We start from the raw sequence: 24290 nt of genomic DNA on the forward strand, positions 1-24290 counted from the left end.
CTATACATCTTCAACGTGGTCTTTAAAATTTGATGCCACCTTCCTAACACCCCTTGTGATTCTGGATGATACGCAGTTGAATTAAATTGCTTTATTCCTAAACTACCCACAACTTCCTTGAATAACTTTGACATAAAATTGGATCCCCTTTTGATTTAATTTCTTTTGGTAGTTCAGCTCGAGTAAAAACATTTGGTTAACTCCTCTACAACCCTCTGAGCTATAATTTCTTAATGGAATGGCCTCCGGAAATCTAGTGGACACATCCATTATGGTCAACAGATACAGATTCCCACTTTTTGTTTTAGGCAGGATCTCACACAATCAGTTAGGACCCTAGTTAAAAAGTTTCTCAAATACTGTAATGAGTATTACCGGTGCTGGTTTGAATACTGCTCGAGGTTTTCCTATTCCCTGACATCTACGGCAAAATTCAACTACATCCTTATGCAATCCATGGCAATAAAATTTGTTTTGTATTTTTGCTCAAGTTTTCCTTGCTCCCAAACGACCCCCTACTGGAACCTCATGCACTACCCCCAAAACCTCCAGTCTATAACCCACCGGTAATACCACTTAAATGAACCTCTGCACTTTCTCACCTGCTTGAATATGTAATGGTCTCCATTTTCTCATTAATACATTAATAATGAAGTAATACTATGGTATACTCTGATTATATTTCCATATATGCTTTCTGATACAGCGGCTTTATCTCTGAATCTTCCTGCTGTCATTAAACCAATTTTCTTGAACTAAAGATATCCGCTACCTCCACCATCTGCTCTTGTTCTTTATCGACCATCTGATCAAACATGGTTTTTGACAACTGAACATCGGCCTCCCTATCGGTACTCCTAGGACTCCTTGATGCCACAATCAGTCAAATGCTACCTTTCCTGACAAGGGCAGTCACTTTCACCTCAGAATTCAGTTTGTTGTCCATGTTTGAATTAAGGCTGTACGGAGGTCAGGAGCAGAGTGGCTCTGGCGGATCCCAAACTGAGCATCAGTGATCAGGTTACTGTTGAGTTAATGCTGCTTGAGGGCACTGTTGACAACACCTTCCATCAATTTGCTAAAGATCGAGAGTAGAGCAATGGGGTCATAGTTGGCCAGATTGGATTTATCCAGCTTTTTGTGGACAGGACATAACAGGGGAATTTTCCGCATTTTCAGGTAGATGGAAATGTTGTAGCTGCACTGGAACAGCTTGGCTAGAGGCACAACTAGTTCTGGAGCATAGATTGTTTGTGCTCTCGCTGGAATATTGTCACGGCCCACAGCCTTTTCAGTATCCAGTGCCTTTGGATGAGATTGGATTTTGTTTATTGTCACGTGTACCAAGGTCCAGTGAAAAGTATTTTTCTGCAAGCAGTTGAACAGATCATTAAGTACATGAAAAGAATAGAAAATACATAATAGGGCAACACAAGGTACACAATGTAACTACATAAACACTGGCATCGGGTGAAGCTTACAGGGGTGTAGTGTTAATGAGGTCAGTCCATAAGAGGGTCGGTTAGGAGTCTGGTAACAGCGGGGAAGCAGCTGTTTTTGAATCTGTTCATGCGTGTGCGTGTTCTCAGACTTTTGTATCTCCTGCCCGGTGGAAGAAGTTGGAAGACTGAGTAAGCCGGGTGGGAGGGGTCTTTGATTATGCTGCTCACAGTAACAGGGCTTTTCACAGTAACTTCATTTGAAGCCTACTTGTGACAACAGAGAACAACAAAGAACAAAGAAATGTACAGCACAGGAACAGGCCCTTCGGCCCTCCAAGCCCGTGCCGACCATACTGCCCGACTAAACTACAATCTTCTACACTTCCTGGGTCCGTATCCTTCTATTCCCATCCTATTCATATATTTGTCAAGATGCCCCTTAAATGTCCCTATCGTCCCTGCCTCCACTACCTCCTCCGGTAGTGAGTTCCAGGCACCCACTACCCTCTGCGTAAAAAACTTGCCTCGTACATCTACTCTAAACTTTGCCCCTCTCACCTTAAACCTATGCCCCCTAGTAATTGACCCCTCTACCCTGGGGAAAAGCCTCTGACTATCCACTCTGTCTATGCCCCTCATAATTTTGTATACCTCTATCAGGTCGCCCCTCAACCTCCTTCGTTCCAGTGAGAACAAACCGAGTTTATTCAATCGCTCCTCATAGCTTATGCCCTCCATACCAGGCAACATTCTGGTAAATCTCTTCTGCACCCTCTCTAAAGCCTCCACATCCTTCTGGTAGTGTGGCGACCAGAATTGAACACTATACTCCAAGTGTGGCCTAACTAAGGTTCTATACAGCTGCAACATGACTTGCCAATTCTTATACTCAATGCCCCGGCCAATGAAGGCAAGCATGCCGTATGCCTTCTTGACTACCTTCTCCACCTGTGTAGCCCCTTTCAGTGATCTGTGGACCTGTACTCCTAGATCTCTTTGACTTTCAATACTCTTGAGGGTTCTACCATTCACTGTATATTCCCTACCTGCATTAGCCCTTCCAAAATGCATTACCTCACATTTGTCCAGGTTAAACTCCATCTGCCATCTCTCCGCCCAAGTCTCCAGACAATCTAAATCCTGCTGTATCCTCAGACAGTCCTCATCGCTATCCGCAATTCCACCAACCTTTGTGTCGTCTGCAAACTTACTAATCAGACCAGTTACATTTTCCTCCAAATCATTTATATATACTACAAAGAGCAAAGGTCCCAGCACTGATCCCTGTGGAACACCACTGGTCACAGCCCTCCAATTAGAAAAGCATCCCTCCATTGCTACCCTCTGCCTTCTATGGCCTAGCCAGTTCTGTATCCACCTTGCCAGTTCACCCCTGATCCCGTGTGACTTCACCTTTTGTACTAGTCTACCATGAGGGACCTTGTCAAAGGCCTTACTGAAGTCCATATAGACAACATCTACTGCCCTACCTGCATCAATCATCTTAGTGACCTCCTCGAAATACTCGATCAAGTTAGTGAGACACGACCTCCCCTTCACAAAACCGTGCTGCCTCTCACTAATACGTCCATTTGCTTCCAAATGGGAGTAGATCCTGTCTCGAAGAATTCTCTCCAGTAATTTCCCTACCACTGAAGTAAGGCTCACCGGCCTGTAGTTCCCGGGATTATCCCTGCCACCCTTCTTAAACAGAGGAACAACATTGGCTATTCTCCAGTCCTCCGGGACATCCCCTGAAGACAGCGAGGATCCAAAGATTTCTGTCAAGGCCTCAGCAATTTCCTCTCCAGCCTCCTTCAGTATTCTGGGGTAGATCCCATCCGGCCCTGGGGACTTATCTACCTTAATATTTTTTAAGACACCCAACACCTCGTCTTTTTGGATCACAATGTGACCCAGGCTATCTACACCCCCTTCTCCAGACTCAACATCTACCAATTCCTTCTCTTTGGTGAATACTGATGCAAAGTATTCATTTAGTACCTCGCCCATTTCCTCTGGCTCCACACATAGATTCCCTTGCCTATCCTTCAGTGGGCCAACCCTTTCCCTGGCTACCCTCTTGCTTTTTATGTAAGTGTAAAAAGCCTTGGGATTTTCCTTAACCCTATTTGCCAATGACTTTTCATGACCCCTTCTAGCCCTCCTGACTCCCTGCTTAAGTGATTTTCATTTTCATATTGTGGAGGTGGTGGTGTTGTTTATTCTTAGTGATTGTGGTCTGTGGGTCAGAAAGTCGAGGATCCAGTTGCAGATTGAGAAGCCAAGTCCGAGGTTTTGGAGCTTTGATATGACCTTGGCTGGGATTATGGTGTTGAAGGCGGAGCTGTGGTCAATAAATAGGAGTGTGATATAGGAGTCCTTGTTATCGAGATGCTCTAGGGATGTGTGTAGGGCCAGGGAGATGGCGTCTGCTGTGGACTGGATGCGGCGAAATGCGAATTGCAGTGGATCAAGGCATTCTGGGAGTATGGAGAGCCATTTTGTGAAATCACATGGAGTGAATGGAATTTGCTGAAGGTTGGCAAGTGATGCTGGGGACTTCAGGGGGAAGCCGAGATGGACAATCCGCCCGGCATTTCTGGGATTGTTACAAAGGGCTCCTCCATTATTGAAAATGGGGATATTTGCAGAACATCCTCCTCCTTTTAGTCTAATCGTCCACCGCCATTCAAGACTGGATGTGCCAGGACTGCTGAGCTGAGGTCTGATTTGCTAGTTGTGGGATTGCTTAGCTTTCTCTCTATCTCACATGTTGTATATGCTGTTTGACTTGCAGGTAATCCTGTGTTGTAGCTTCACCAGGTTGACAACTCATTTTTATCTGTGCCAGGTGCTTCTCCAGATATGCCCTCCTGCACGCTTCATTGAACCAGGGCTGATACCCTGCTTGATGTTAACGGTAGCGTAGGGGATATGCTGGGCCACAAGGTTACAGATGAGGTTTTCCACTGTCAGTGTGGAGTCTGCACATTCCCCCCCATGTCTGCATGGGTCTCAGCTCCACAACCAAAAGGGCAAGTGGATTGGCCCCTTAATTGGAATTTTATTTTTTGAAAAAACAGATGAGGTTTTCTGCTGCTGATGCCACTGCCCCTCATAAATGCCCAATTTGAGTTGCTGGAGCTCATTGAAATCTATCCTACCTATTTAGCACGGTGACAGTGCCACATAACAGGATGGAGAGTATTCTCAATGTGAAGACAGGACTTTATCTCCACAAAAACTGTGCAGTCGTTATTCCTGCCAACACTGTCATGGACAGACGCATTTTAACAGGTAGATTCTGGAGGATAAGGTTAAATAGTTTTTTCCCTCGTTACTTTTGTCACCATCTGCCGCAGAGCCAGTCCAGCAGCTATGTCTTTTCAGGCTCAGCCAGCTCGGTCAGTAGTGGTGCTACCGACTAACTCTCGCTGACAGACATTGACATCCCTGGCCCAGACTACATTGTGTTCTTGCCATCCACACTGCTCCCTCCAAGAGCTGTTCAACATGGGAGGAGTACCAGTGAGGTGATGGTAGGTGGTTACCAGTAGGAGGTTTGCTTACCCATGGTTGACCCAATGCCATGAGATTTCATGGAGGCCGGAGTCAATGTTGATGACTCTCAGGGAAACTCCTTCCTGACCACTGTGCTGCCACCTCTGGCTGGTTTGTACTGATGGGATAAGACATGCCCAGAAATGGCGATGGTGGTGTCTGGGACATTGTCTATAAGGATTAATTCCATGAGTAAGACCATGTCAGGCTGTTGCTCAACTAGTCTGCGGGAACACTCTCCCAATTTTGACACAAGACCCCCCTATGTCACGAAGGAGAACTTGACTTGGTGGAAAGGGCTGGGTTTCCCGCAGGCATTTTCAGTGCCTAGGTTGATATGGGTGGCATGGTAGCACAGTGGTTAGCATTATTGCTTCACAGTGCCACGGTCCCAAGTTCAATTCCCGGCTTGGGTCACTGTTTGTGAAGAGTCTGCACGTTCTCTCCGTTGTTGTGTTATGCTTCTTCATGTAGCATAAGCTGCTTCCTTGATGTATACTCTGACAAAGGAAGGTTCAGACTTGGAGATAGGTTTAACACATTTATTGAACAGTTAACAATTCTCCTACTTGAGTTCGACTCTCCTGCTAATCTTGCTATAGTAACTCAGTCTAACTAACCAGTCTGCTCTAATCCATGCGGCGGGTGTGATGCTTCAGATCTTCCCCTGGGTCTCCTGTGGGAAGAGAAAGAGCATGTGTGCCCTGTCTTTTTATATGGGTTGCCCCCTGGTGGTTGTGTCACCTCTGGGTGTCTTGACTGCCCATTGGTTGTGTCCTATCTTACTGACCTATTGGTTGAATGTCTGTGTGTCATGATGTCTCTGGTGCTCCCTCGAGTGTTTATTTAGTCTTAATGTATTTACATTAACCCCTTGTGTATTTACAGTGATGCATATCACCATACCGTGTCTACGTGGGTTTCCTCCGGGTGCTCCAGTTTCCTCCCACAAGTCCCAAAAGATGTGCTGAGAGGTAATTTGGACAGTCTGAATTCTCCCTCAGTGTACCCAAACAGGCGCTGGAATGTGGCGACTAGGGGCTTTCCACGGTAAATTCATTGCAGTGTTAATGTAAGCCTACTTGTGACAATAAAGATTATTATTGGGTGTTCTGTCTAGTTTCATTCCTCTTAGACTTCGTAGCAATTTGATGTTACTCAGTGGGTGTGAGGCCATTTTAATGGGAATTTAAGAGTCAACCACATTGCTATGGCTTTGGAGTCAGATGTAGGCCAGACTAAGTAAGGACAGATTTTCATCCCTAAAGGATATTAGTGAACTAGATGAATTTTTACAACAATCGACAATGACTTTGTGGTGACCATTTGACGAGTTTTAAATTCCAGATTTAATGTCTACCAGCTGCTGTGGTGGAACTAGCCTGGGCCCCTAGATTACTGGTCCAGTGACATTGCCATTATGCCACCACCTCCCCCAATATATATTTTGAAGTTCATCCACTGTAAATAAATAAAATCATGCATGAACAAGAGAAAAAGAGAACATCTACCATTAACACAAATACCAAGAGTACTAAAACTTGAGAAAATATAAATATTTTAAATGTCTGTTTTGACCAAAATATTGGCAAGCAATATTTTATGAAATATTAACCTTTTGGTTCCGTGCTGCTTAACTGGATTCCCCAAAGTTATCAGTGTTGAGGATATAAAAATAGGTATTACGGTAACAGCAGGATTCAGTTGACAGTTTATTTTAAGGGGTTCCAGCTCCACATCAGTATTTCAGCTCATAATTGAGGTCAACACTTCAGTGGAAGGAGTGCCACACTGTCAAATGTAAACCTTCAGATCAGATGGAAGCAATATGGATAAGATTAAATGAATGGGCAAAACAATGGAAAACTTATTTCAAAGTATTGAAACGCGAGTTCATCCTCTTTGGACCTAAAAAGGATCGGATAGGGTACTTCAAAATGGTGGGAAGCTAGAATGGTGGGAAACAATGGAGGTACAAAGAGACTTGGGGGTCCAGGTATACTTTAGCTTTACAAAGCCCCGTTTGACCATATCTGGAATACGGAAAACAGTTCTGGGCAGCAGTGGCCTTGGAGGCAGTGCAGTGCAGATTTACGAGAACGAAACCTAGACTCCAAGGGTTAAGCTATGAGAAGAGATTGAACAAGCTTGGGCTGCATTCCCAGGAATTTAGATTTTAAGGGGTGACTTGATCGAAGTTTAAGATAGTGAAGGGAACAGTTCAAGCAGACTGGAGGAATACGGCATAGGCACGATGGGCTAAATGGCCTCTTTGTTTCATAAATTTTATTGTTCATGGTTGGGGCATCAGTCCCCAGGGTGGGGGCCTCAACTCCATTATTGATCAAAAATCTTCGGCTCCGTTAAACAATGGTCCAGCCTCCATTGCCCTATGTGGAAGACAGTTCCAAGGACTAATGACCCTTCAAGGAGAAATTCTTCCTCATCTCAGTTTAAAAATAAGGGGTCACCCACTCAAGACAGGTTCTCCTAGTTCCAGATTTCCTCACGAGTGAAAATATCCGCTTTGCATCCACCCTTTCAAGGTCCCAAAAGATCTTGTATGTTTCAATAAGATCACCTCTCATTCTTCAAAATTCAAATGAGTGCAGGCCCAAACTGCTCAAGCGTTCCTCATAAAACAACCCTTTCACCCAGGAATCAACCTTGCGAACCTTCTCTGAACTGCTTCCCAGCAAGTATATTCTTCCAATTTTAAGTAAACAAAACTGTACACAGTACTCCAAGTGCAGTCTCACCCATGCCCTGTACAGTTGTATCTGCTGCATACAGTGGAAACATGTTAGGAATTGTGCAATAAGCTGGTCTGTCAAACACTGAAACAAGGTATACTAACTGATTGAACAGAGACACAATGTATGAAGATAAATACTCACCGCTTCTTTCACAAGTGACTTTAAAATCTCTTTGCCTTCACCAGAAGCTTCCTCAAGATTTTCCAAGCCTAATAGTATATCATCTATTACATCCTCCCCTTGGTTCGCCTGCCCAACTTGATCATCAACTTGTTGAATCTCTTCTCTTACAGCCTCTTGCAAAATGTCTGGTTGAGGTAACACAGCGTTTTGCTCCCTCACAAACTTCACAGATGCTACAGATGCTTCTTTCTGTGTTGCTTCCATCACTTCTGCGACTGGAAAAAGTGGAATGGCCAGCAGTTCAATTTCATCGGCTTGGGCATCTGGAGCTTGCATGTCCTGATTGGGACCAAGAGCTACTCCAGGGTCCACCTGATTTTGTTCTTCATTCCTTTGTGCAATGTGATGCTGTTCACCTCGGGCAATATCCTGATTTCTGGTGGCTATTCGAGGATGACTTTGGTCAGGTTCTGCCTTTTCCTCTACCATATTTGACATAAGTCGATGTTGAGCCACCAAGATAGACCTCCGCTCCTCCTGAAAGTTTCCTTTACCTCCATGGTTTTCCCTCAGTATTTCCTCTTGCTGCACGTTTCGCCATCCAGATGCAGGTCGGATAATGATAGGAGGTCGAATTTGTCTAATTGGGGTCTGGAAGAGAAGTGACAGAAAACAGATAGTGAAAAATTAAGTCTGAAAAAAATGAATAGTCCAATTCCTAATCTATAAAAAGGCATTAAATGTCCTTGAGGATACTCTCATTGCACCACTGAAAAGTCAGCAGAGTTGCGGTGCAAATCCTGTCTACGCAGTTAAACAGGGTTCCCACTGAATTGCTGCCAAAGATGATGGGTGGGAGGGACTTCTGGACCATACACACCTCCTCTTCTTTCAACCCAAGAAATGTGAGCCAGATGCAAACTTGTATCAGACATCGAAAGTTATTTCACTTCATTTAAAAAAAAAATATATATATATATATATATTAAAGTTTTTTTAACACAATTTTTCTCCCTTACAAACAATAACCCCCCCCTCCTCGTAACAAAAGAAAAACGAGAAATCGCGCAGAGCAAGATATATACATTGCAAAATGATATATTTACACAGCTTTGTACACTGGCCCTCACCCGTACGTGCCAGTTTCCCCAGCCCTTCATGTTATCTCTTGCTCATCCACCCTCCCAGGCAGTCCCCCCTCCCAGGACGTTCCTCCCCCCCCCCCCCCCCCCCAAGGTTGCTGCTGCTGACCGACCTTCCTCTAACGCTCCGCGAGATAGTCGAGGAACGGTTGCCACCACCTGCAGAACCCCTGCGCAGACCCTCTCAAGGCGAACTTAATCCTCTCCAACTTTATGAACCCAGCCATATCATTTATCCAGGCCTCCAGGCTGGGGGGCTTCGCTTCCTTCCACATTAGCAAGATCCTTCGCCGGGCTACTAGGGACGCAAAGGCCAGAATGCCGGCCTCTTTCGCCTCCTGCACTCCCGGTTCGTCCACTACTCCAAATATTGCTACCCCCCAGCTTGGCTTGACCCGGACTTTCACCACCTGAGATATTGCTCCCGCCACTCCTCTCCAGAACCCCTCCAGTGCCGGGCATGACCAAAACATATGGACATGGTTCGCCGGGCTCCCTGAGCACCTTCCACATCTGTCCTCCACCCCAAAGAACCTACTCAACCTCGCCCCCGTCAAGTGCGCTCTGTGGACCACCTTAAATTGTATCAGACTGAGCCTGGCACACGAGGAGGAGGAATTAACCCTACCTAGGGCATCAGCCCACAGACCTTCCTCGATCGCCTCCCCCAGCTCCTCCTCCCATTTACCCTTCAACTCTTCTACCAGCACTTCCCCCTCTTCTTTCAACTCCTGGTGTATTTCCGACACCTTGCCCTCCCCGACCCATACACCCGAGATCACCCAATCTTGAACTTCTTGTGCCGAGAGAAACGGGAATTCCCTCACCTATCGCCTCACAAAAGCCCTCACCTGCATATATCTAAAGGCATTTCCCAGGGGTAACTCGAACTTCTCCTCCAATGCCCCTAGGCTCGCAAACGTCCCGTCGATGAACAGGTCCCCCATTCTTCCAATCCCCGCCCGATGCCAGCTCTGGAACCCCCGTCCATCTTCCCCGGGACAAACCGGTGGTTACCCCTGATCGGGGACCACACCGATGCTCCCATTGCACCCCGGTGCTGTCTCCACTGGCCCCAGATCCTGAGCATTGCCGCCACCACCGGGCTCGTGGTATACTTTGTCGGCGAGAGCGGCAGCGATGCCGTCACCAACGCCCCCAGGCTCGTTCCTTTACAGGACGCCATCTCCATCCTCTTCCATGCCGCCCCCTCTCCCTCCATAACCCACTTGCGGATCATCGCCACATTTGCTGCCCAGTAGTAGCTCCCCAGGTTTGGCAGCGCCAACCCTCCTCGGTCCCTACTGCATTCCAGGAACCCTCTCCTTACTCTCGGGGTCTTATTCGCCCACACAAACACCATAATACTCCTGCCTACTCTCTTAAAAAAGGCCTTAGTGATCACGATGGGAAGGCACTGAAACACAAACAGAAACCTCGGAAGGACCACCATTTTGACCGACTGCACTCTACCCGCCAGCGAGAGCGGTAGCATGTCCCATCTTTTGAAATCCTCCTCCATTTGCTCCACCAACCTCGTCAGATTCAGTTTATGTGGGGTCCCCCAACTCCTGGCTATCTGGATCCCCAGACACCTAAAGCTCCCCTCCGCCCTCCTCAGCGGTAGGTCCCCTATCCCTCTTTCTTGGTCCCCTGCCTGTAATACAAAGAGCTCACTCTTCCCTACATTGAGCTTATAGCCCAAAAACTCCCCAAACTCCCTTAGAGTCTGCATGACCTCCACCATCCCCTCCATTGGATCCGCCACGTACAGCAACAGGTCATCCGAATATAGCGACACCCGATGCTCTTCTTCCCCTCGGAACCCCCCCCTCCATTTATTAGACTCCCTCAATGACATGGCCAATGGTTCGATCGCCAATGCGAACAACAGGGGGGACAGGCGGCACCCCTGCCTCGTCCCTCAGTACAGTCGAAAGTACTCTGACCTCCGCCGGTTCGTCACTACACTCACCAGCGGGGCTCTGTAAAGGAGCTTAACCCAATTGATAAACCCTACCCCGAACCCAAACCTACGCAGCACCTCCCAGAGGTACTCCCACTCTACTCGGTCAAAGGCCTCCTCTACGACCATAGCTGCCACTATCTCCGCCTCTCCCTCCTCCGATGGCATCATTATCACGTTTAAGAGCCGCCGCACATTGGTGTTTAGTTGCCTGCCCTTTAAGAATCCCATCTGGTCCTCGTGGATCACCACTGGGACACAGTCCTCAATCCTCGTGTCCAGCACTTTTGCCAGCAACTTTGCATCCACATTGAGGAGCGAGATCGGCCTGTACGATCCACATTGCAGTGGGTCCTTGTCCCGCTTTAGGATCAAAGAAATTGTCGCTTCCGACATTGTCGGGGGCAGGGTCCCCTACTCTCTTGCCTCATTAAAGGTCCTCACCAGTAGCGGGGCCAACAGGTCTGTGTACTTCCTGTAGAACTCCACCGGGAATCTGTCCGGTCCCGGGGCCTTCCCCGCCTGCATGCTCCCCAAACCCTTGCTCAGCTCCTCCAACCCAATTGGTGCCCCCAAACCAGCCACCTCTTGCACCTCCACCCTCGGGAATCTCAGCTGATCTAGGAATCGTCTCATCCCCTCTTCCCCCGCTGGGGGCTGGGGTCTGTACATCTCTTCATAAAAGGCCTTAAATACCTTGTTTATTTTCGTCCGTGGTAGCGGGAGCTGCCGAATCGTGCGGCTTAGCTCCGCATAGCCGCAACCGGAAGTCGAGAGGGAATCCTTTTGGCAGTGTTCGCTTCACCAGTCTGCCCCCAAAGGTCTATGGAAACTCCTGAAAAAGGTCTGAGAGTCGGTTCCAGACGGGAGCTGCCGAATGCGCGACCTACTCCTCCATGGCCGCCACCGGAAGCCTCGTCCCCGCTTCTTCAATGGCCTTGGTAGATCTTTTCACACTTGTTCCCTCTGCTGCTAGAATTCACCTTTGATAGAGGCCGTCAAGTCACATTGCAGCTTTAAGCTTGCCCTTCCCCCGCCTGCATGCTGGAAGAGGCTTTTGTCTATTCCTGCAGCTCAAGCCAAATCTTTTACCGTTTCTGCCGGGTCTGGTAACCAAAAGACATAACATTCCTGGGGGACACTGTCAGGGGAATGCTGCAGTCTTCTTCCCACACCGGGAAATGTCAAACAAATGCCGTGGGGGCCCTGTAAAAGAGCCCAAAAGTCCGTTCCAAGTGGGAGCTACCGAATATGCGACCTAGCTCTGCATAGCCGCACCCGGAAGTCTCAGTTATTTCACTTCATGATGAATAGACAGCTGCCACTATCCGCATTTACATATTTTATTGCATTCGTTTTGAGGATTTTCCTCAGATGTAACGGCCCATCTAGTTGAGCACCATCTGCAAATCTGATGCCTTAATGGTGGGTTTGTACTTTTGCCAGGCAAAAAAGGTCTAGCACTATTGTTTCAAAATTGATCACAAGCTGAACAAATTCCACATGGGAGCTCATAGTGGAGATGAAATATGTGTGTACAAATAGCAATTTAAACTGTAAATTCGAACTTAAACAGCTTCAATATATCAAATGGCTCAAGGAACAGAAACAAAACACAAAATAAACTCTGTAGTTCGCAATTAATGACAATTTTGTTTGAATTAACAAATTAGATTATTCAATTTGTGCAACTGAATTGCATTATTTTAGGCGCACTGCATATTTCACCATATTGTCTGCTTTGACATCCCCTTTGCCATTTAATAGTTTATATATGATTGAGATTGGATTATGGGTGCTCTGAATCAGAAGGCAAATTGTTCATTAGACAACCATAATATTATTATAAAAAACAGGAATAAACAACATCTGAGGTAACAAAGAACAAGAATAGGCCATAGAGCTCTTCCATTCAATTAGATCAGCAACAAAACTCCACTTACTTGCTTTTGAACCATAATCCATGATACCCTTGTTAAACAAAAATCTATCAATCTCAATCTTGAAATTTTAACTGACTCAGCAATCAATCAGAGCTTTTTAGAAAAGAGTTCCATTTTCTACAGTACAGTGGAAAGAAGTGCTTCCTGATTTCATTGCTGAATGCCTTGGTTCTGATTTTTAGATTTTGCCCCCTTGTTCTGAATTCACACTGGAGAAAATGGATTCTTCTTAAATGTAGGAAGCATTGAACATTCTAAAATGTTATCACTGAAATATCGATCTTACAAACTGGATTAAAGTGAACTAAAGAATGAGAAAGTTCCTTTAAATAAATTTAAGAGTACCCAATTATTTATTTCTAATTAAGGGGCAATTTAGCTTGGCCAATCCACCTACCATTCACATCTTTGGGTTGTGGGGGCGGAACCGAAGTAAGCACGGGGAGAATGTGCAAACTCCACACGGACAGTGAACCAGAGCCGGGATCGAACCTGGGACCTCAGCGCCGTAAGGCAGCAACCACCGTGCTGCCCTAAGAATGAAAAAGTTTAAAGATTACACTATTCTGCTTTTTTGTACAGTATTTTGCTTCTTACATCATAAATTTTTGCCTTTGTGTGTAATTGGGGCATTAGCTATAAAATATTTAATAAAATATAAATATTACATTTCTATTTGATATCAGATGATTTTGATTATCTGGTTATTTTGGGAATTTGCTGTGTGCAATTCAGCTGTCACGTTTCTTACAACAGTGATAACACTTCAAAAATACTTTATCGGCTTTGAGTACTCGGGGATATTCTGAGATCACGAAAGTTGCTTTTTAAATGCAAGTCCATTTTGTTTTCTTAATAGGACGATGATGGGAACAAATTCAAGAGTTGCTGTGCATAACAGCCATTCCAGGTGAAAGATTGCGGTGTGTGCGAATTTAAGAAAAATTGTCCAAACCCTTTGGGAGAATGCAGTTACAGTATATATACGTGTTTCATAAGTGCACAAGGACTGCTTTTCTGCGAACCAATTCCATTTTGTTGAACATAAACGGTAATTCAGACTGAATGGGGTTAATCACCTGACATCAAATGACTAATCCAATACGGATGCATTGGTAAAGGCTTTATTCATTTACAATAGTTTGTGTAACTGTAGCACATACAAACAGAAGCATTAACATGTTTCAAAAGTAAAAGGTACAAAAATACATTCCTAACGAATGAGGCATTATTTTCTGCCATTCTCCAAAAGTGCACCCACTGACATTTCCCTTGCTGCGATCAATTGCTTAGTCTCCTCAACTGACATTGCAACTCTCAAAAGACCCATTCCTTACCACCTTCACAATGCTTCGAATGCACATCTTTGAAAATCAGTTTCCCGATATAGAAAGAGAGCAAAACATAATACCTCAATGAGTACAACATCTTGATCCTCGGTCAGTCGATTCTCAATGGCCACAACTGGTGGATCATCATCTGAGTCAGAGTCATCGGTGATGGTGATGACTGGAGTATTGCGAGAGTCTCTCCATACTGGAACAGAAATTGAAGAATTAAGACTTGGCTGCAAAAAAAGGTTTACAACATTTATTGACATTTTTCTCTACCTCTCATTAAGTGCTGCCTACAGGTAGCAAATTATATAGGTCAGGGGCCATAGCAGCTTGATGAAGAACACAGAAGACTGGAGCAGTTAGAAAAAGTGGGGAGTACAGCAGAGATGGAGTGAAACATGATGCGAGGGTAAAGTGCAAATGGAGTAGGGAACACTTCTTCAGGCTGACGCTGGGGCAAGTGGTTTTTCCACAACCGAGGACTAGGGCAGAGGCTTGAGCGGGCAAAGAGTTGGTTCTGCTTAAAAAAAAAAAACAGGGTAGCATGGTGGTGCAGTGGTTAGCACTGCTGCCTCACGGTGCCGATATCTCAGGTTCAATCCTGGCTCTGGGTCAATGTCTGTGTGGAGTTTGCACATTCTCCCCATGTTTGCGTGGGTTTCGCCCCCTCAACCCAAAGATGTGCAGAGTAGGTGGATTGGTCACGTTAAATTGCCCCTTAATTGGAAAAAATTAATTGGATACTTTTTTTTTTTTTTTTTTTTTTTAAAACATGCTTGCACAATTGCTTTTTACTATGGATACAAATATTACATAGAACATACAGTGCAGAAGGAGGCCACTCGGCCCATCGAGTCTGCACCAACCCACTTAAGCCCTCATTTCCACCCTATCACCGTAATCCAATAACCCCTCCTATCCTTTTTTGGGCACGAAGGGCAATTTAGCGTGGCAAATCCACCTAACATACACGTCTTTGGACTGTGGGAGGAAACCGGAGCACCCGGAGGAAACCCACGCAGACACGAGGAGAATGTGCAGAATCCGCACAGACAGTGACCCAGTGGGGAATCGAACTTGGGGTCCTGGTGCTGTGAAGTTACAGTGCTAGCCACTATGCTACCATGCTGCCCATTAGTTGCAGTGCTTCTTCTTTCAAAATAAAAAAGTTCACATTTTAGTTTGTTTTAATGGTTAACGACAATAAAAAGCACAACAATTTAATTGTGACTGTTCCGAATTTTACTGTCTGCCTTTTTCCCTTAATAGGGTGGATTTAAGGCCAAGTAACACACCCTAGCTTACTTTATGAATGACAGGTCTACATACCAATTACAGAAATAACTATCATATTCATCTCGCCCTCTCCACACCAAGATCTACCATTCGTCAGGACCTGCACCTTGTCGACCACATCCAGGGCAGTGCAACAACCCCTAACACTAGAAAAATCAGACCAGCCTTAACCAGAGAGACTCCACCACCAAAGAGAAGAATAGTCAAGACCCCCCACAAAGATAAGGGAAATCCACCAGAACCCATTGAACCAAACCAGTGTTTATAACAGTACGTTGCTCACCCAGGTTAAAAGAATCCCCGAGGGTGAAACGCCCAAGTTAGCCTAGGAACTTAGCCACAGAGCAGCACCATGTGCCATTGTAAAGAGGATACTCTGGGACAAGGCAGAACTATCTCAACAGAGACAAAGACACTGCCTCCCCATGGAAGACCCAACCACAATGAGGAGGACACTCAGGAAATCACTATGTAGTACCCCTTGGAAGGCACCTAATTCCATCAAGCCTACCCCAAACTGAAGGGCTCCAACAATGTAGAGGCATAGCATAGAGACTCTCACTTCAACAATTCGAACAAGGATTAACTAATCCCAGCCCAGCTTGCACCCGTACTCATTTCTTCCTACTCTACTAGCTCTAAAAAACGTCAACCCGAGAAAGAATCAGAAGGAACCCAGTCCTCTCCAGCATACGTGATCTGCCCGAGCCTTCGAAGGAGATGAGTGCGGATTCTCAAAATTCAAATTAATTTAAAAAGAGAAATTTAAACCCGACCCAGTTAGCTCTAGATGGGGTCTATCCTCAACCCTAAGTGAAGACTTAACTAATCCAACCATCCACCCATCACCCCTTCATGGCTCTACTCATCTTCATAATAAATGAGTGAAGGGGTGTCTAAAATGCACTCCCTTCTCATAACTGCAAGGATTACAGCACATTAAAAAAAAAAAGGAGCAAGACTGCACACAAGCCACATAACCGACTCAACGGGATTTTTGCTAACACAGGATAACAGCCTTGCTAGGAGAAAAGACAACAACAAGAAACCAACAGTATAATCATAATGGAGCAAATTTCAGAATTACTGGTGAACTGTAGGATAATAACCCAATCTATTTCTTTTTATAAATTTAGATTACCCAATTATTTTTTCCAATTAAGGGGCAATTTAGCATGGCCAATCCATCTACTCCGCACATTTTTGGGTTGTGGGGGCGAAACCCACGCAGACACGGGGAGAATGTGCAAACTCCACACGGACAGTGACCCAGAGCCGAGATCGAACCTGGGACCTCAGCGCCGTGCTAACCACTAGGCCACCGTGCTGCCCGAATAACCCAATCTATGTCGCTTGGGGAGGCTGAAGCTGTGACAGGATTGTTGACCAACCCTCCCAGTCTCAAAAATTCCAATTCCTTCGAACGAAGCATATTCATCTTGGCCATGCCGTCGTCCTGACACCCAGTCAACTAGGAACTTAGGCCCCTACCTGGGGAGGGAACAGGAAGGGGCCTCAACTGACCCCAGTCCTCAAAGACTGGATGCAATGTGCTCCGAGAACCTGATGCACCCAAGCCTCCAAAACAAGATTGCTAAAGTATGGCAGCCAATTTTCAAACTCAATTAGGAACTTGCCGCCCCACACCTCGCAAGAGACGGGTCTCAAACACCCCTTGTCTGGCCCCCCCACTTCACAAGTCGGTCAGGATAGATGACACACCATGGAGCAGGGTTTCCAATGAAGCGAAGGTGGGTCCCACAAGTGAAATTGCTCCATCAAATAGAAGGATTCTCTTCTGCACTCCCACCATTCTCTCAAGGTGCTTTGCAGTTCATCAAAGTGAACACCAAGGATCTGCACCACCGAGATTATCATCCAAAACATCATTCGCAGCGGCAGCCATAATCCCGATGCAAACAGCACAGCTGAGACGTGGGTCCGCTCACCAGCAAAACTGCCACTGCAATTTGGGCCACTCCCTAGCCACCTCTGACCGCCTGAATCAAATGAGCATTCGCGGTGATTCAACTCGGCTCCTCATCACCAAACTCCAACCCGGATCATCCAGGGACATAATACAAGACGCATATCCCAAAAAAAGATTTTGAAATGTGCATTAGGATAAAATAAAGGATTAAAAGATGGGCAGAGCCAGAGCTCGTGGAAGCGCAACCACTCCTGCGCTCATCACTTGACCCTCCCCCCCAAAAGGACATTTTAAAACAAACTATTTAACAATAGCGCCATTGTCATGCTTTCAGCTGAAAAGTAGAGCAACAAGTTTAAATATTAAAACAAAGAAGATGCAAGATTTGAAAGCCAATCATAAGGGACTGGCCTCCCAATTAGGGCCTCTAACTTCTTAATATTTTCATGGATATCCCATCAGCTGGGAGCCAAAGTGAAAAAACTGATTCCACTATGGAAATATTTCTTGAACCTTGGCTTCTAAGCACTCAACGTTATGTTGTTACTTTAATAATCTTCAGGGAAATATTTTGTCACTTAAATCTCCAAATGCAATCAATCATGTTACTAGAACACAAAATTTGCATGAATTCCAACATGATGGAGCTGCATATGTGATCTGTTTTACCTCAATCAATTCACACTTCTGGAGGTTAAGTGCTGATGCAAATAATCTTCGGTATGAATTTGGTAAATGCAATTGGGTATAATTTAAGTTGTGACGGTGTAACGGAAGCCTGGAACTGCCTGCCTAAAAAACTGCTCGGGCCAAGGGTCATTTTCAAAACCGATTAATAGATTTGTTAGGCAGGGATATGAAAAAGTTACAGAACTAAGGAAGGCAAATGGAAACAGATCAACCATGACCCAATTGAATGGAGAAGGGCGGAATGTTCATTGCTGAAATAGTCTCGACCAGAAATCGCACAAATACAACAAATGAAATGGTATCCACGCTACAGGAAAGTTCATTATAAATCATGTGAAAAATTGTGCAAAGGCAGCTCCTGTTTGCACATTACCTTTGCTATCATTCATTAACACAGGAAAACTAAGTAGTAAAACAGCAACATTGCTGCGATATTGCAGTACCTACCACTGTGGGAATCTCCCTGGTACATGGAAACGTTGATTACCTCCTCCTCCACTATTTGCTCAGCCATCGTCGCACAATGAACCAGAATGTAGCACTTCAAATGTTTCACATACCTGCAAAGCATTGCACATTTTAGCCACATGCACTATGATCAACAATGTGTTTTAGCATTATTTACACAAATTACTTAATTACAAAAATAGAAGGGAAACTGTGCCATTCAACTGGGCTGATGGATTTGGTTCACAAACATATTTTATGGTCTTTAACCAACAAAAATTTGGAACATTAAGACTTTGCTTTAAAAAATGGATGTTAAACTACAAATTTTTTACATATAGAAATATATTGGATGGGGTTTCACCCTGAGTGAGATGATAGTGCTCAATTAAGCATAGGTTATAGCAGGTGTGCCCAAATAGAGATTTAGTGATTCAGTATATAATTGGTATATCCACAAAGGCCTAACTCAGTCTGCAGGAGTTAACTGTGCATTAGGGTCTGAGTACAAGACTTCCTTTAACTGTAGATGTCTTCCACATAAACGAGTAACTAATTTTGGATGGTCGTCGTAATCTTCTTTTGCTGATGCACAAAGTTCTCAATTATCACAAACTTTGCAGGAGAAAATTAACTCACAGTAGCACAAAGAATGGGCCATCAGGGGAAGGAGAGGGTGCTACATCAGCAGTTCCATTGGCATTCAAGGTGTGTCTCATGCCACATTTATTTGGCACCCGGAATTCGCCACATCTAGTCAAACAAGCACCAGTGCTAAATTTGGCTCAGACCTTAGGCTGACCCAGACCTGCAATCACATGCTAACTTGCCAGCCAGTGTGGGCACAATTCCAATTTTTAACCTCCTCCTTCCGGTTTCTCCTATTTTACTTGGGGGTCACGATGCTGGTTTATCAACGTTCTCCATCTCTTCCCATCAGTCACCAATTCCCCATCTAATCCTGGGCGGAATTCTATGTTTTGGCATCGCTTGGGGGCTTCCTGACAGCGTGGGGCTGTCCCACAATGGGAAACCCCATTGACTGGCCGGCGTAACGGAGAATTCCGCCGGCAGTTCGAGGCAGTAAAGTGGCGTGGCGGGGCTGAAAATCCAGCTCCCGGTGTTTAAATTTCTCACAACCACATCTCGTCACCTGATCTTGGGTCTTCCCTTTCTTCACCTTCATGGCAGTCGCAGCTCCATCACTCTCCTCATCATGTCCACTCTCTCCACAATAATAAAATAATCTTTATTATTGTCACAAGCAGACTGACAGTAACACTGCAATGAAGTGGCTGTGAAAATCTCCTAGTCGCCACACTCCTGCACCTGATCGGGTACACAGAAGGAAAATTTGCAATGTCCAATTCACCTAACAAGCACGTCTTTGGGAAATCATATCATAGAATTTACAGTGCAGAAGGAGGCCATTCGGCCCATCGAGTCCGCACCGGCACTTACAAAGAGCACCCTACTCAAGCCCACATATCTACCCTATCCGATTAACCCAGTAACCCCCACTTAACCTTTTTGGACACGAAGAGCAATTTAGCATGGCCAACCCACACATCTTTGGACTGTGGGAGGAAACCACAGCACCCGGAGGAAACCCACGCAGACAAAGGGAGAACGTGCAGCACTCTGCACAGACAGCGACCCAGCCAGGAATCGAACCTGGGACCCTGGATCTGTGAAGCAATTGTGCTCACCACTGTGCTACCGTGCTGCCCTCTATAGAGAGAAACAGAGTTAACCTTTCAGATCAAATTCTATAGAGTTATGCAGAAGGATCATTTAGATACAAAACATTAACTCTGTTTTGCTCTCCACAGATGACGCCAGAGCTGCTGAATTTATCCAGCATTTTCTGTTTTTATTTCAGATTAACAGTATCCGCAGTATTTTGATTTTAGAATGAGACAGCAGTGTTGAGAACCGATCCTTCCAAGCCACTAGGTCCACAAAATTCAACAGGAGCAGTCCAGCAAATAAGAACTTGCGGGAGGAAACCGAGCATCTGGAGGAAACCCACGCAGATACGGGGACAATGTGCAGACTCTACACAGACAGTGACCCAAGCCGGGAATCGAACTTGGGTCCTTGCCGCTGTGAAGCAGCAGTACTAACCACTGTGCTAACGTGCCGCCAAAAGAAAATGACCATAGCATTTCAATCTCTTCTTGGCTACTTTCTTCAATGTTCCCATAATCGTCACTTCCCCCATGATGTACTGGTTTCTCATACAGTTTCTGATGCACATTCATCTCGGTATCTATTCGTGTTAGTACCCAGTTGTTGTTCCTCTCTTCTTGATGTTGCTCAAGTTTCTGCGTGATGTAACAAGACCGTCTTATGGATTCTTCCTTTCAGGAAATGGGAGGGGGAATCCGCAACCCCAAAGGATCTCTCTACAACTCCACAGTTTAGGAACCACTGTTACAGGAAGGGTAATCAGGATATAAGATGGATGACAGAGAATAATAAGGTATGGCCTTTGCCTGTTGATAATTAGATTTCCTGTGTTTTTCCATGGTACAGTCACTGCGTTACACCCACGACCCATCAGCTCCATGTAAGATATTGCTGCTTTCCCACGTTTCATCACTAGTTTGGAAAAATAAAATAATTTTTTATTACTGCCTTATGTTTTGTCATAGCTTCCGTCTCTAATGCATATTTATATCTGGCTCACATACTTGTGGTTAGGCATTCTAACATTATTTACAAATCCAGAAAATTCCAAAATGCAGAAATGCCCTGTTCCTAGCATTCTGGATGAGGGGTCACAATGCATACGCATTGCATTTCGCATGTCAATGCAACAATTCTGACAATTTGAGAAGCCATTCCGATACATGCTTTTCAAGATCAGGCCAGTGGCTGCTCCCTGGTCTGATGGCACATTTGGTCTTGGTCATCTTCTTCAGGCTGGATTCCTCTTCCTTCCAGTCTCACGCTAATTTTTCACTAATGTCAAATTCCCTTGCTGCAGCATAGTTATTGAATGAGTTGGCAAATGAAACAATGTTTAGCTTGAAACTGGCTTTGTACTTAATTCTTTCTGCAGGACCCATTTCTGTTCGTCGATCGCCATGCAGTCTGCTGTGTAGGCGCATCTTAAACTCCCGCAAACGAATCAGTCCAAAATGCCTGCCAGATCCCTTATACCAATTAATAAAGTGAGTATAACCCTAAAATACCTCTATAAGCTGATAAATGTGATAATTACTCAAAAGGTGCATTTTTTAACTGAAATATTTGGGGGTTCTATAGGTCAAGTTTAGGCATAAACATGCAATTGGGTGTGGAAAATGCTTATACGCTGGGTCAACTTAGAAGTCTCGATCTATGGTATACAGTCTCAGATCGTGAAATTGCCCCCACCACAAACGCATTGCAAAACCATTAGATGACAAGTTGTGACTTGCCTAAAGCCTGCAAATGAAAATGTTAATCAGCTGCCAGGTTTTGGTACTGGTTATACTGTAGGTCATTGTAGGTGAAAATACACGACACATATTTGCAACAAGAGAGAGAGAAAGTCCCACCCAGACACGGGGAGAATGTGCAAACTCCACACGGACAGTGGCCTGGGGCCGGGATGAAACCCGGGTCCTCGGCGCCATGAGGCAGCAGTACTTGCCACTGTGCCACCCTGAACGATAGTTTTTAAACAAAGAAATTCACTTGCCGGATGTGAGCACAATTGTAAGGCCAGCATTTAATGGCATTTCTAACTGTCCTGGAGAAGGTGGAAGCCTCCTTCCTGAACTGCTGCAGTCCATGTGATGTTGGTACACCCAACGCTGGCAGGCAAGAAGTTCCATGATTTTGAGCCAGTGGTGATGAAGGAACGGTGAAATTGCTATAGATGTCTTAGCAAGTTGCTGCAGTGTATCCTGTAGATGGTACACACTTCTGTCACTGTGTGTCAGTGTTGCAACGAGTGAACGTTTAAGGTAGTTAAAGGGACAATCAAGCGAGTCACCTTGCCCTGGTAGCCGTCAAGCTTAAAAAGTGTTGTTGGAGCTACACTCACCCAGGCAAGTGGGGAATATTCTATCAAGCACCTGACTTGCACCGTGTAAATTTCTGAAAGGCTTCTGGCGAGTACAGGGATATATTATTCACTGCAAAATACCCAACGTCTGGTCTGCTCTTTTGGCTGCAGTATATGTGTGGTTGGGCCAATGCAGTTAATGATGAGCCCCAGACGGTTGTTGGTGGGGTTGTCAAGAAGCATGCCATTGAATTCGAGAAATTCTCTCTTGTTGGAAATGGTCATTGCCTGGCACGTGTGGTGCGAATGTTACTCATCACTTGTCAGTCCAATTCTGAATATGTTCAGGTTCTGCCCATGTTTGGGCATGGACTGTTTCATTATCCGAGGAGTTGGATTGGAACTGAAAACTGCACAATCAACAAGCATCCTCATGCCCAATCTTATGATGGAAGGAAGGTAATCGATGAATTCAGTCAAAGATGATTGGACCCTAAACATCCCCCTCAGGAACTCCTGAAGCGAAGTCTCAAGCGCAAGGTGACTGGCCTCCAACAACCACCTTCTTTTCTATTAGGTATAGAATCATAGAATTTACAGTGCAGAAGGATGCCATTTGGCCCATCGAGTCTGCACCAGCTCTTTTTTGAAAGAGCACCCTACCCAAGCCCACACCCCCACCCCATCCCCATAACCCAGTAACCCCACCTAACACTAAGGGCACTTTTGGACACTAAGGGCAATTTAGCATGGCCAATCCACCTAACCTGCACATCTTTGGGCTATGGGAGGAAACCGGAGCACCCGGAGGAAACCCACGCACATACGGAGAGACCGTACAAACTCCGCACAGACGGTGACCCAAGCTGGAATCGAACCTGGGACCCTGGAGCTGTGAAGCAATTGTGCTAACCATCATGCTACCGTGTTGCCCCTTCATTGCAGCCAATGGAGGTTTCTCCAATTCCAATTGGCTACAATTTTATTAGGGCTTGTTGATGCCACATTGTCAAATGTTGTCAAAGAGGAATAATTCTCATCTCACCTCTCAAAATTTAGCTCAGGTTTGGAACCAAGTGGTCCTGAACAACAGACAGTGTTATTTACTGGCTAAATACCGCTTGTTAACACCGCTGATGGCAGCTTCCAACACTGATGATCAAGAGTAGACGAATGAGGCAGTAATTGATCATATTGCTTTTTATGAACAGGACATACTTGGGTAATTTTCTTCTTAAATTCCAATTAAGGAGCAATTTAGCATGCCAATCCATCTACCCTGCACATCTTTTGGGTTGTAGGGGCGAAAACCACACAGACAGTGACCTGGGGCCAGGGGTCAACCAGATCCTCGGCATCGTGAGGCAGCAGCAATAACCACTGCGCCACCATGCCCCGCCCACACATGGGTAATTTTCTACATGGCCAGATAGATGCCTTTGTTGCAACTGTATTGGAACAACTTGGCTAGGGTTGCACCTAGTTCTGAAGCACTTCTTCTCAACTATTGCCAGGATTCTTTCAGGGTCCTTAGTCATTGCAGTATCCAGTGCTTTCAGCCATTTATTCATGTCACATGGAGTGAATCGAAATAGCTGAAGACTGGTTTGGATGATGGCTATGGCACAGTAGTTAGCACTGCTGCCACACAGCA

The 24290-nt window shown here is 45.4% G+C and overlaps 1 protein-coding gene across 1 annotated transcript in view; it reads right to left on the bottom strand.

Moving 5' to 3' along the window:
• Positions 1-18744, bottom strand: part of rnf216 (ring finger protein 216) — a 227576-nt gene extending 208832 nt beyond the window's left edge. The window contains exons 1-3 of the mRNA XM_072480929.1: positions 18637-18744; positions 14348-14472; positions 7904-8536 (exon numbers count right to left, since the gene is read on the bottom strand). Of these exons, the coding sequence (XP_072337030.1) occupies positions 7904-8536; positions 14348-14472; positions 18637-18703 (825 nt within the window). The 5' untranslated portion in view covers positions 18704-18744. The remainder of the gene's footprint in view (positions 1-7903; positions 8537-14347; positions 14473-18636) is intronic.
• Positions 18745-24290: the final 5546 nt, after the last annotated feature.

Source organism: Scyliorhinus torazame, chromosome 17 (assembly GCF_047496885.1).
Source record: "Scyliorhinus torazame isolate Kashiwa2021f chromosome 17, sScyTor2.1, whole genome shotgun sequence".
In the NCBI taxonomy this organism is placed as follows: Eukaryota; Metazoa; Chordata; class Chondrichthyes; order Carcharhiniformes; family Scyliorhinidae; genus Scyliorhinus; species Scyliorhinus torazame.